Genomic DNA, 13,830 nt, shown 5'->3' with positions numbered 1-13,830 from the left:
TTATTTCACTGGCTCTATTTTACATGCTATATACCTCTTGCAGTTAATTCTAGTATTGGCCCACCATAGAGGTATTTCAAACAGGTACATACAGGAGTTAGACAGAAACATGGGAACACTGCGAGAAATCTACACTTGAACTTAAATATACAGGGCTATTACAAATGATTGAAGCGATTTCATAAATTCACTGCAGCTCCATTCATTGACATATGGTCACGACACACTACAGATACGTAGAAAAAGTCATAAAGTTTTGTTCGGCTGAAGCCGCACTTCAGGTTTCTCCCGCCAGAGCGCTCGAGAGCGCAGTGAGACAAAATGGCGACAGGAGCCGAGAAAGCGTATGTCGTGCTTGAAATGCACTCACATCAGTCAGTCATAACAGTGCAACGACACTTCAGGACGAAGTTCAACAAAGATCCACCAACTGCTAACTCCATTCGGCGATGGTATGCGCAGTTTAAAGCTTCTGGATGCCTCTGTAAGGGGAAATCAACGGGTCGGCCTGCAGTGAGCGAAGAAACGGTTGAACGCGTGCGGGCAAGTTTCACGCGTAGCCCGCGGAAGTCGACGAATAAAGCAAGCAGGGAGCTAAACGTACCACAGCCGACGGTTTGGAAAATCTTATGGAAAAGGCTAAAGCAGAAGCCTTACCGTTTACAATTGCTACAAGCCCTGACACCCGATGACAAAGTCAAACGCTTTGAATTTTCGGCGTGGTTGCAACAGCTCATGGAAGAGGATGCGTTCAGTGCGAAACTTGTTTTCAGTGATGAAGCAACATTTTTTCTTAATGGTGAACTGAACAGACACAATGTGCGAATCTGGGCGGTAGAGAATCCTCACACATTCGTGCAGCAAATTCGCAATTCACCAAAAGTTAACGTGTTTTGTGCAATCTCACGGTTTAAATTTTACGGCCCCTTTTTCTTCTGCGAAAAAAAACCTTACAGGACACGTGTATCTGGACATGCTGGAAAATTGGCTCATGCCACAACTGGAGACCGACAGTGCCAACTTCATCTTTCAACAGGATGGTGCTCCACCGCACTTCCATCATGATGTTTGGCATTTCTTAAACAGGAGATTGGAAAACCGATGGATCGGTCGTGTTGGAGATCATGATCAGCAATTCATGTCATGGCCTCCATGCTCTCCCGACTTAACCCCATGCGATTTCTTTCCGTGGGTTTATGTGAAAGATTCAGTGTTTAAACCTCCTCTACCAAGAAACATGCCAGAACTGCGAGCTCGCATCAACGATGCTTTCGAACTCATTGATGGGGATATGCTGCACCGAGTGTGGGAGGAACTTGATTATCGGCTTGATGTCTGCCGAATCACTAAAGGGGCACATATCGAACATTTGTGAATGCCTAAAAAAACTTTTTGAGATTTTGTATGTGTGTGCAAAGCATTGTGAAAATATCTCAAACAATAAAGTTATTGTAGAGCTGTGAAATCACTTCAATCATTTGTAATAACCCTGTAGATGCTAGTCAAACCTGTAGGTTGCGCTGTTGTATTTGACCACAAAGGGCATCTGTGCAATGTCCCCAAGACATTGTCATGCCCGTCATGGTCAGAGCAGTGTTCTGTTAGTTTCTAGTGCATTATCTTGGAGCTACGTGAATTCGAATGTGGGCAAATTGTTGATACTGGTATGGAGGTGCTACCATAACCAAAGTCGTGGAAGTATTTGGTGTTTCAAGAGACACAAACAATTTATATTGCATACACAGAAAGTAGTAAAACATCATCACTAAGTCACATGATGGATGCTTTTTCATCAAATCCGTTTGAGTATTATCTGAATGAAGTAATTAGCTCATTGATGCTGTTACTGATACTGAAGTTTTAACCAGGTGCTGTAGAAGTAGTGCCAAATACCAGTCAATTTCTAACCCGCAGTTTAGGTAGTGGCCAATGTTGTTGGAAGCTTCTGAATGGATTCACATTAACTTTGTTTGAAAGTTGGCAAAGTCCATCTAGGTGACTGTTGTTGGGACACAATCCAAACTTCACCAAACATTATCAATATGTCTTTGGGCACTATGTATGCCACCCTGTAAGCATAGCATAGATGCTTGCTATAAAAAGATCCCACACAGTCTTTTGCAGCAGACTATAACACAAATGTTATGAACAAGTTTTTCATTTTAATGCACCTACATGGTAATACACACAGAACAGCAGTGCTGTTTCATTCAATGAAAAGAAAGGAAATGAAAGTTTAATATTCCATTTATGACAAGATCATTAAACAGAGCACAACCCTGGATTGAACACAGACAGGAATGGAAGTTGGCATTGTCCTCTACAGAGGAAAAATCCCAGCTTGAAGAAATTTAAACAAACCACTGGAAACAAGAGTTTGGATGGCCAGACATACTTTTACCCAACACCTTTTGTATGCGAGTCTGGCACCTTAATCACTATGCCACCTCGCTTGATACAAGCCAATTGAGAGGCTGAGGAGATAATTTGTTTGTTTACATACTCATTCTGGAACATGCATAGAACCACCATAACAACTGGGGTGCCAAGCGTGTTCCTTTACAATTTCCATACATTCATAACATTGCAGCTGTAACCTTTCAAACTGGTAAACATTCCAGCCAAGCAGTGCTGACCTCATGAAACAATTCAGTAGACAGCATGCTTGGGCACTCAGTACAGTCACAAAAAAAACATAGATCCAGCATACTACCACTGCAGTCTCACAATGAGTGGAAATTTTTAACTATAAATGGAAGAAAAAATTTGCCACCAAATGTGACTTTACACTGCTCAAATGTCAACAAGATACAAGACACTATGTGCTACAGGCCCAGAATGTTGACATTCCCGATACTTCTAAACAGTGGATAGTCCACCCTGTTGCTCTCTCACTATAACACATATGAATTTCACAGGTTTAGCAGCCAATAATGGTCTAAATCTAGTTGTGATACCAGTTCATTTTTGTTGCCTGAAACCTGAATATACAACTAACTTATGCTAATATGCATTACAAAAAATGAAACAATCACACTGATTTGCAGTTATTGTTGTATTGTCAATGGTTGACATACAGGACAAAGTTACACAACGCAGCACATGAAAATTATTTTATATGGGCTGTCACCCTTTATAGTGTCATTATAAATAAGTTGGAATATTTCAGCCAATACACAATTACAATATCTGTAGAGTAAATCAGTAAAAAAATGAACTTCACTCATGGAATACATAAAAAAAGTAATGTGGGAAATTTCTTTAAAACTTTTAATTGAAAGATATACACAACATTCACATAAATTTCCATAAATTAGAAATAACTCTTAATTCTGAACCATCAGAGTCACTTCATAAACACAGTACTTGCTCTTTATGACCAGTTTGCGCTTTATTTATTTTTTATTACAATCCTAGATTCATCACATCCCATTTCATGTTTGCCTTTGTCATGACACAAGACGTGCACAAGTTTCAGATTGTCTAAAGTAAACAGCAGTGTAAAAAAATACTCTGAATTTATCATGTATCCTTCTCGGGCTGCTATCTTTGCTGCCTTTAACATTCCAGGCACAATCTCTCGGCTGCGTTCAATTCTGCAGAAATTAAACAACAATGTTATAACTCTATTGAATGAACAGTCCACACACCTCATCAAACAGCTAAAATGCCCACCTGTGATCAAGATTCCATGTTGAAAACATAATTCTTGCTTCTCTGCTCTCATAAGGGTTAATAACATGACTGTAGGAGCAACACGGTGAATAAAACAACCCTTGACATTGGAAGTCACCAAATGTTGTACAGAGACGAGTTGATTCAGCAGTTCTATCAAAGTAGACTCCAAAGTACTGTCTTTGCTTCAAGTAATTTGTAAGACTTGTACAAGCATCAATTAATTTTGACCGTGCTACTTTATTTCTTTTATAAATTTCAGATTTCTGAATTGCAGTCTGAGTTTTGTAAAAGTAACCTCTAATTCGATCCTGAGAACGCTGAAATAAGAACTTCTCTTTTGTATCAGCATTTGTATCGATACCTGAAACATAAATTTGATGTATCAGATGTGCCTCTGCAATTTTTCTGCTTATCATTGTTATACCTCTTATCTCTCTATATGAAAGAAAGAAAGATCACAGGGAGAGAAATGAGCCTTCTGAGAGACCAAAAACCATCAGAAAAGAGAACGGAAAAGAAATATGGGAATAAAGACAGAAAGACAAAAGGAAAGGAAGATTAAGTCTGTTATACTCGTCTCAGGTTTTCAGTTGGATCTCCAAGTCAAGCTGTCAGAGTGCCAACTTGACTTGAAGATCCGGCTGCAAACCTAACAAAGACATCAAAAGTCATTTAGCCAGGAAAGCTTATGAAACCAAGATTAGGGTTTAATTTACCACAGATGATGTGATCATTTGAGAAAGAGCACAAACTTGTACAGAACAAGAATGAGGAAGAATATTGACCATAGTATTTCCAAAGGAACCATCCACACAATTCCCGTTACAGATTTAGAGGAACACAGATGTTCAATACCACTTTTAAATATGAGTGTAACAACATTGTTGTAGATGTTTACAGTGATTCTTTTTCAAAAATGGCTTGCATATGTACAAAAAGTGAAGCCAAAAGCTACGAGAAGGGTGTAATTTCACTTTCAATGTCTTGCTAAACCCATTATAACTATACCTGATATCTGTGTGAATATCATGATCTGTTAAGATAATGGTAGTCATCTTCTTCTGTCTGTCTGTCTATGTCTGACCATTTGCTGAGCATTGTTTATGGGATATTGGTATCCTATCAAATCCACATTCTCAGGTGGATCTGGAAGTTACTAAGAGAACTTTTCAGCAATAGCACTGGAAACATCTAACTGGAATAGCAAAGTTGTACACTGAATGGAGATTGCAGGGAATTGCTTCAAATCCCATAAACAGTACAGGTACACTTAATACTAAAACTGTAATGAAGAAACAATAATTATTCTCTACAAATGTTCCACAGAACTCTTAGGAAATTTACAAGTACTGGGTAGAAAACACTGCAGCATCTTCATCACAGCATATGCCTTGCTTCATGTAACAATAGACTGTTCCTCACTCTAATAAGAGGCGATAATAGCAGTTTTTCATTGAGAATGAATTTCAGAAAATGAGAAGGGTTGTCACAAGTATAAAAACAAATAAGTTTTGAAAAGTTAGAAAAGTAAATTTAACATGGCTCAGCACATATCAGAACTTACTTGTGAGCTGATTGAAAAAGGGAGTATTCTGTAATCGGAAATTTTTGCAGTTTACTGGACATCTCAATTCTATGTAATATCTATAATCTGTTTCATAAAAAAGAAGTTAATATTTTGTGGTGATTTCATTGTATAGTTTCTAACAGATTCTGAGAAGATAATTAAACTAGAAACAATATTTGGTTCACACAATTTGGTTTCAATACTTCATGGTGTGCAGATCAAGGAACCACCATGACATAATCAGTCATAGCCAATAATGTTAAAAGCAATGAAATATATGCTTACTTGTTAGTGAATGGACTCTTAAATTATGATGCTAAGCTAGTTAACATAAATAACTTAGACTATGGAGACATCACTATGGCAAAAGACAGCATAATTAATAACTCCAAGGCAAAAGATTAAAAAAAAAAAAGCTTAATAGAGACAGCCAGAGATTAAATTTATAGAAAAATAAAGGCCAATGTCAATTATAACACATTCCTTGATATGTCTGTTATGATATTAAAATAGCTTTCCAGGTAAAATAATTTGAAAATACATTAAAAAGTCATGTAAAAAGTGAACATTAATTCCTAGTGTGATATGGGTCTCTTTCGAACAGAAGACTGAAGTGTTACTGTAGGAAGGAGAAATAAACACCTGGTTTATGTGCATATTACAAAAATTGCTCAAATTTATTAAAACATCTAGAAGCAAGCACATTATATAAGAAGTAATTAATTTGGACAACAGAAATAACAGCATATTGTTAACTGTAGAAACAAATACCAGGACAACATGTTGCTCAATAAGGTGAATCTCTATTGATATAAACAGTAAGATTACAAACAATAATTCAGAGGCAGGAGGAATTTTTAACAATCAATTTTTACACATGAGAGACACAATATGGTCAAAACGTTTAGCAGAAAACTCATGAAGGATTTTCCAAATGAAATAAATTTCTCAAATATAAAATCTCATACGGACTTGTTGGTATTTACAACAGAGTACCATAATGTATAGTTGTTACTTAATTAGTAACATCCTCTATGAAACATGTAACGCATCTCAAATGATGGATTTTTCACCATATATTGTATATACACATGCCTCATCAAAAGTTGGGATATCATAGAGTTTATTACAATGACTTCTTATAGTAAACCCATTGAAGTTTGTACAAAGATAAACACAAATCCTTCTGAAAACAAGAATGATATAGGTTAATTACAAAAAATCATTACAAAACAAAGCAGGCTCTCACCTCAGTATACATTTTGAAAAGAAAAATAAAGGTGAAAATCTTTACCTCACGATGATTATCAGTCTTTAGTAATATGTCCTCCTTCCACACAGATGAGTTCTTTCACTCTGCAAGGCATGATCTGGATGAGACCATCAACTTTATCTTGGAGTATAAGGTCCTATTCCTCAATGGCAGCTTCAGTGAGGTCATGAAGATTGTTAAGTGGATTCGGACACTGTGCAGTGGCCACCTTCAACAGGTCCCACACATGCTCAATTGCATTCATGTCTGGCGACTGTGTTGGCCAATGCACTTGGTTGATGCTGCATCTTTGAAGATACCAAGACATTGCTAGAGTATGGTGCAGTCTTGCATTGTCATCAACTAGGACGAAGCTGTCACCGACTTCACATCTGCAGGGCCTTCTCTTGAAGGTGCTGGGGACCAGTAAAATTGTCGTAGGTGGGAATCAGAGGGGTCTGCCACCCCAGCATTACTGCCACCCAGAACATTACATTTAGACCAGCAAATGGATGGATTTTCTGAATGTATCTGCTTCCTGGTGCTGCCTGGTGCTTCTCCAAACCCTAACATGTCTAGTGTCCATTTGGAAACCATTCCTGGTCTTGTCGGCAAACATGAAATTACTCTATTCTGCATTGAAATGGTCCATTGTTGATGCAAGAGCCCAGGTCCTTCGACTGAATCGGTTCCTCTGGTTCAGTGCAAAACATCTCATTGGTCTTCTGGAAAGAAGACCACCCTGACGCCATCTTCTACACACTGTTTGGTCTGGCAGCTGATTTTGGATGTCTGTGAGCCTACAGTTGGAGGAAACGATCCTGCATTGGTGTTGTCATATGAGGACGACCACTGCAAACAATAGTGTTCACATTTCCAATCTCTCTGTACTTTCGCCCCAGCTTAGACACACCACTTTGAGTGAAATGTAACCAATTGGCAACATCTTGCTGTGTATGACCTGCTGAAAGTAAAGTCACTAACCTAACTATCAAAGTGTTATGTGTCTCTACATGGCATGTTACTATGGTGGTGAAGACAAACTGAATGAAGCTGCTGTTGATACCAAACTGCTCATTGTGTGCCACTGTGGTAGTGGTATGTTAACATGACAGAGAAATGGCCACAAAGCATGCTGGCAATAAACACTGTCCAGTATGTGAGCTCTAACTGAATGCAGGTAACGCATGAAGTGCCTAGGTCAATGAGACCTCTAGTATTGCAGACTACATCTTATGATAGTATTCCAAACTTTTTTTAGCACTGTATTTAAAAACTGTATCATAAAACAACCCCATACTAAAGCTTTCAGGAGAGACCTAAATTATTATTACCTTGTTTCACTGCAGACTTTTTACGAAGTTATGTCTTATTAACTGCACTAAATGTGGCAGTGGCTGAATTTGAACTGCTCACCATGTTACACAGCAGTCAATCACATTACAGAGTGTACAGTACTGCTCATAAAAGTAAATGACACTTGTAACTGTGAGTGCAATTGAGGAAGTTAGGCCTGACACTCATCATGTGCACAATTAAAAAAAAGCAAGCAAGAAAACCTGCTCCCTCTCATTCCTAGGATGTGAAATGATCTTGAAGCTGTGAGGTGGAATCAGTGGCAGAACAGCAGCAAGAAATATCTGAAATCTCTACACTTAAAACAGTCACTTCGTAGTTCAATGGTGTAGCTAGCATATTGACAAGCAACTGCACGATAGCAGGATTCAAACTGAATCTCACTTTCATAAATAATATTTTGTTTTACTGCATTAATTTGTTTAACCTATGGATAACATGAAATCAACAGAACAAACACTTCAGGGTTCTTAACAAGATTTTTCAGCCCTCCAAAGCGCACTACATGCTGTTTCTTTACCACTTAACATCCTGTCCAAAGGCCTTCCACTTCAATGACTTTCTGCATCCCTGGATCCTGTGAGAAAGCAACTCTATTAGATGAGTAATAAATCTCTTGATTTCTGCCACCTCCTACAAGGCAACTATGGAAACATTCCAAAGGTCATCACAGATTATTGGAATGGTTCATTTCATCTCCGTCTATATGTTTCCAATGGGGACTGAGGTCTGGCACAGGAGGAGGCCAGCTGAGAAGTTAAATCTCATTCTCATCTGAAAACCACTCCTGTGCATAGAGCTGATGTATGTATTTGAGACAAATCATATTAGAAACAGACTAATCCCTCAGGATGTAGCAAGTGCACAGATGGGATTCCAACATTCCCCATATTATGAGTATAATCATCTGCATCAAAACTACCATCTTTTCTGTGCTGTCAGCAACAGTACAAAGACATGTACACTTCTTTTTTCTAATTTACAGAGTGAATCATAGTGTAAATCAGTACCCTGAGTGGATGCAATTCTTGGCATTTGAATTATCTCCACATGCCAAGAATTTTAATCAGTGATTCTGATATCTAACCAAGGAACATAAATCTCTGTATCTCCAGTTATGTCAACAGCTGCTTCATAGGTTGAATTCAGCATCATCAGGGGTGATAGGATACAGCTGCACTATAATAACACACAGATAAAACAGTGAGAAAATTGTATGCGCTTCAGCCTACTTTGCACGACTACACTGGGTTGCACCACTTGTTGCGTGAAAAGAGTTTCATGTAAATGGTTTTGTACATCTCTGTACACATGGCAACACCAATGTGAATTCCATTTTGTGATGCTGTACTCATAGGTAAAATGAAAGTTCTGGCAGCTGTACGAGTTGTGGAAGAATTCATGCTTGTTTGCATGAAACTGCTGTCTAAGAACAAAGAATAAAAAAAAAAAGTTTGGTTTCATGGCTGGATAGAGAAAAGACATCAGCTCTGTTGCTCAGTGACCTTGCTGAAACGAGTTGTACTTAAAGACCCTAGATGTTACTTTAATAATCTAGACTACAATTTGTGAATGGGAAGCACTACTGTGTTGTGTTAAATAAATGAATATTGAACAGATAATTCAGCTTTCCAGATTTCTGTAGCCTCTCCTCTTGTCAACTATTTTCCTTAAAAAAGAACTAGCCAACTTGAACCACAGCATTTTAGTCTTGTAGATGAGGGCTGTTCCACAACCAAATGTTTTGCTCCCTGTAATTTTTTTAAAAGTCATTTATATAGGTACTCCTAACTGAACAAACTTTGCTCTGCAGCTCAAATGGCTCTGAGCACTATGGGACTCAACATCTGAGGTCATAAGTCCCCTAGAACTTAGAACTACTTAAACCTAACTAACCTAAGGACATCACACACACCCATGCCCGAGGCAGGATTCGAACCTGCGACCGTAGCAGTCCCGCGGTTCCGGACTGCAGCGCCAGAACCGCTAGACCACCGTGGCCGGCTCTGCAGCTCAGATACTGCCAACCCATACATGTTCAGGTCATGCATGATGGCCTCAAGTGCAGCAACATATCACTGCATGTTTCTGTCATCAACTCCACCCAACTCCCACCAACACCCACACATAGCACAGCCACCCAAAAGGTGAACAATTTCCTCATAACCACTTCATATTTCAGTTTGTTTATACTTTATCAACAAACCTAACACCAAGACTTGTGTAACTACTGTCACCAATGCCGAAACAAGCCAGAAGTGTTTAGTTTCACCAACAAGTTGCACAAACATGAGCATGAGTTGTGGCTCGTAGCACAGTCGGTTGCAACTTAGTGTTGCTGTAAAAACTAGGCTTTACTTTGTTGCAAATGGACATATTTAGGGACTGCCAATGTAAGACAAAACAGTAACAAAGTTTTATGGTGGGGTATATATTCCAAATTTTTCTGAAACAATTCAGTAGAAATAACAAAAGCCACACCCATGTTGGCTATTGTTCCATAGTGACACCCAACCAACCTCATAAGGTGATAAAATTATTAGCATTTCACAAGAAGTCTTGAACATACACACAGCTATTTCCATAAGCAAAAGAAACCAATTGCAGACTCTGTTTCAGTTCGTTCAAAGTCCCTGTGTTCACCCAAAGGTGATTAGAGATGATGCAGTACAGCATACAGCATGAAGGAAAGTTGTTTACAAAGATATAAATGTCCAAACACACAGAAAAGTATCAGACATATGACTGTTAGGATGTGTAAAGGACAGGCTTGTGTGTCTTACGCATCCTGACTTCTTGATTGTGATGCCAGCACATTTATGTTGTCCAGATGTAATGAAATGATAACATGGTATTGATGGTTGGGAATCCACGCCTGGAGAAAATTCGGCCGAAAAGTTGCAAGTCTTTTCAATTTATGCCACATAGGGCAACCTGCGTGCTGATGATATTGACGTAATGATGAGGACAACACAAGAGCTAGTCCCCGAGTGAAGAAAATCTCTGACTTGGCTAAGCATCAAACCCAGGCCCACTGCATGGCAATCAGACACTCTGACTATTCAGCTAAGGAGGCAGACTATGCTGCTCAATAAACCAAAGACTGTCCCCCACCTAAATCACCTTTAAAAAGTGGTCCCTGTCAGCCTGGAACACAGCGTCGCTGCTCCACCACACTTAGAAGGCAACTAATCAATTCCACTCCCATTTTACTGTATTCACTTTGTATGAAATTGATGAAATTCTTCACTAAAGATTAGTTTCGCACCTGCCTCCAGATGTACAAAATCTGCGGATATGGAAGCTTTCAAGACTCATTCCAAAATTTTAAAAGGAAAAAATGCATTCTTATTAATTAACTACTTACTCAAGGCAGAATACATGCCTGATTATAGTATGGCTAGGAGGGTAAATATGGAGTTTGATCAGTTGTGTAGGGTGGCCACTCTGTCAGACATTGGATTGGTTCCTGACAAGGCTATTGATGGGGGGATTTCACAAGGCATGGCCTACACCTCAATAGAAAAGGGAAGGGTAAACTGGCAGGGTTGTTAGCAAAATCCATAAGGGGGGACACTAGTACTCACGGATGTACCTCTTTTTTAGACCAATATCAGCGTCCAATGAGAATTTCAGGCAGGCAGGTGCTAAAGAGGTCCAAAACTCACAAATTCTCACAACATGAAAGTAAATAATAATGTTACCATATTTAACCAAAATATTAGTGGATTAAAGAAAAAAGTAGATTCTTACAAAAGTAAAGTAAAAAATAATGTTACCATATATCACCAAAATATTCCGGGATTGAAGAATAAAGTAGATTACCTCCTGGTTTGTTTAGATGACATTGAATCTGATAATGTAATATATATACTAGCCTGTCTGAGCATCACATTGTGTCTGATATGGAAAAGGTAAATATCAGTGGTTATAAACTAGCTGCACATATGAGTAGAGAGAATAAGGTGAGAGGAGGAGTTGCCATATACACTCCTGGAAATGGAAAAAAGAACACATTGACACCGGTGTGTCAGACCCACCACACTTGCTCCGGACACTGCGAGAGGGCTGTACAAGCAATGATCACACGCACGGCACAGCGGACACACCAGGAACCGCGGTGTTGGCCGTCGAATGGCGCTAGCTGCGCAGCATTTGTGCACCGCCGCCGTCAGTGTCAGCCAGTTTGCCGTGGCATACGGAGCTCCATCGCAGTCTTTAACACTGGTAGCATGCCGCGACAGCGTGGACGTGAACCGTATGTGCAGTTGACGGACTTTGAGCGAGGGCGTATAGTGGGCATGCGGGAGGCCGGGTGGACGTACCGCCGAATTGCTCAACACGTGGGGCGTGAGGTCTCCACAGTACATCGATGTTGTCGCCAGTGGTCGGCAGAAGGTGCACGTGCCCGTCGACCTGGGACTGGACCGCAGCGACGCACGGATGCATGCCAAGACCGTAGGATCCTACGCAGTGCCGTAGGGGAACGCACCGCCACTTCCCAGCAAATTAGGGACACTGTTGCTCCTGGGGTATCGGCAAGGACCATTCGCAACCGTCTCCATGAAGCTGGGCTACGGTCCCGCACACTGTTAGGCCATCTTCCGCTAACGCCCCAACATCGTGCAGCCCACATCCAGTGGTGTCGCGACAGGCGTGAATGGAGGGACGAATGGAGACGTGTCGTCTTCAGCGATGAGAGTCGCTTCTGCCTTGGTGCCAATGATGGTCGTATGCGTGTTTGGCGCCGTGCAGGTGAGCGCCACAATCAGGACTGCATATGACCGAGGCACACAGGGCCAACACCCGGCATCATGGTGTGGGGAGCGATCACCTACACTGGCCGTACACCACTGGTGATCGTCGAGGGGACACTGAATAGTGCACGGTACATCCAAACCGTCATCGAACCCATCGTTCTACCATTCCTAGACCGGCAAGGGAACTTGCTGTTCCAACAGGACAATGCACGTCCGCATGTATCCCGTGCCACCCAACGTGCTCTAGAAGGTGTAAGTCAACTACCCTGGCCAGCAAGATCTCTGGATCTGTCCCCCATTGAGCATGTTTGGGACTGGATGAAGCGTCGTCTCACGCGGTCTGCACGTCCAGCACGAACGCTGGTCCAACTGAGGCGCCAGGTGGAAATGGCATGGCAAGCCGTTCCACAGGACTACATCCAGCATCTCTACGATCGTCTCCATGGGAGAATAGCAGCCTGCATTGCTGCGAAAGGTGGATATACACTGTACTAGTGCCGACATTGTGCATGCTCTGTTGCCTGTGTCTATGTGCCTGTGGTTCTGTCAGTGTGATCATGTGATGTATCTGACCCCAGGAATGTGTCAATAAAGTTTCCCCTTCCTGGGACAATGAATTCACGGTGTTCTTATTTCAATTTCCAGGAGTGTATGTCCAAAGTTATCATTGTGTAGAAAGCTTAGATACAAAAATGTTTTGTCTAGAGCAACATATAGAAGCATGTGCCGGTCAACTTGAACTGAAGGAGGGCTCTTTTATAATTGTAACAGTATATAGGTCCCCTTCAGGAAACTTTCATTTATTCCTGGAAAACTTGGATGCCTTGTTGTGCTATCTGTCAAATAGGGGACTTCAATGCTGGTTCACTGAAAGAGTTAATAGGAAGAATGACATGGAAGTCTTGCTCGGTTTTTTCAATTGGACATCTGTCATTAATTTTCCTATTCAGGTAGTAAAGGACAGCAGCACATTGATAGATAACACTTTTATAGACCAAGATAGGTTTAAAAACATAAATTCTTGTCGTGTTGAGAATGGGCTTTCTGATCATGATGCTCAGCTAGTTACAGTATAAGACATAGCTCCATTCAATAATTCAAAACTACCCTCCAAAGTCGTGCAGTCAATTAATGACTCAACAATTAGAAATTTCAGAGAAAATCTTCAGCAGTTAGATTGGGATGAGGTGAACAAGGAACCTGATGCTAATTTAAAA

General features: G+C 40.4%; 1 protein-coding gene across 20 annotated transcripts in view; it reads right to left on the bottom strand.

Annotated features, from left to right (window-relative positions):
- The window catches only part of LOC126183424 (DNA fragmentation factor subunit beta), a 437,040-nt gene that overhangs the window by 291,480 nt on the left and 131,730 nt on the right, over positions 1-13,830 (bottom strand). For 3 of the 20 annotated variants that reach the window (XM_049925398.1, XM_049925393.1, XM_049925399.1), the window contains exon 5: positions 3,676-4,039. The exons of 14 other annotated variants lie outside the window; for them this stretch is intronic. In XM_049925398.1, coding sequence (XP_049781355.1) covers positions 3,676-4,039 — 364 coding nt within the window. Of the gene's footprint in view, positions 1-3,139; positions 3,597-3,675; positions 4,040-13,830 lie in introns of those variants that run through there. 3 more of the 20 variants (XM_049925383.1, XM_049925384.1, XM_049925385.1) reach the window with 2 other exon arrangements.

The sequence above is a fragment of the Schistocerca cancellata genome, chromosome 4 (genome assembly GCF_023864275.1).
Source record: "Schistocerca cancellata isolate TAMUIC-IGC-003103 chromosome 4, iqSchCanc2.1, whole genome shotgun sequence".
Classification (NCBI taxonomy): domain Eukaryota; kingdom Metazoa; phylum Arthropoda; class Insecta; order Orthoptera; family Acrididae; genus Schistocerca; species Schistocerca cancellata.
The sequence above is the reverse complement of the archived record's forward strand: the minus strand, read 5'-3'. Positions and strand labels throughout refer to the sequence as shown.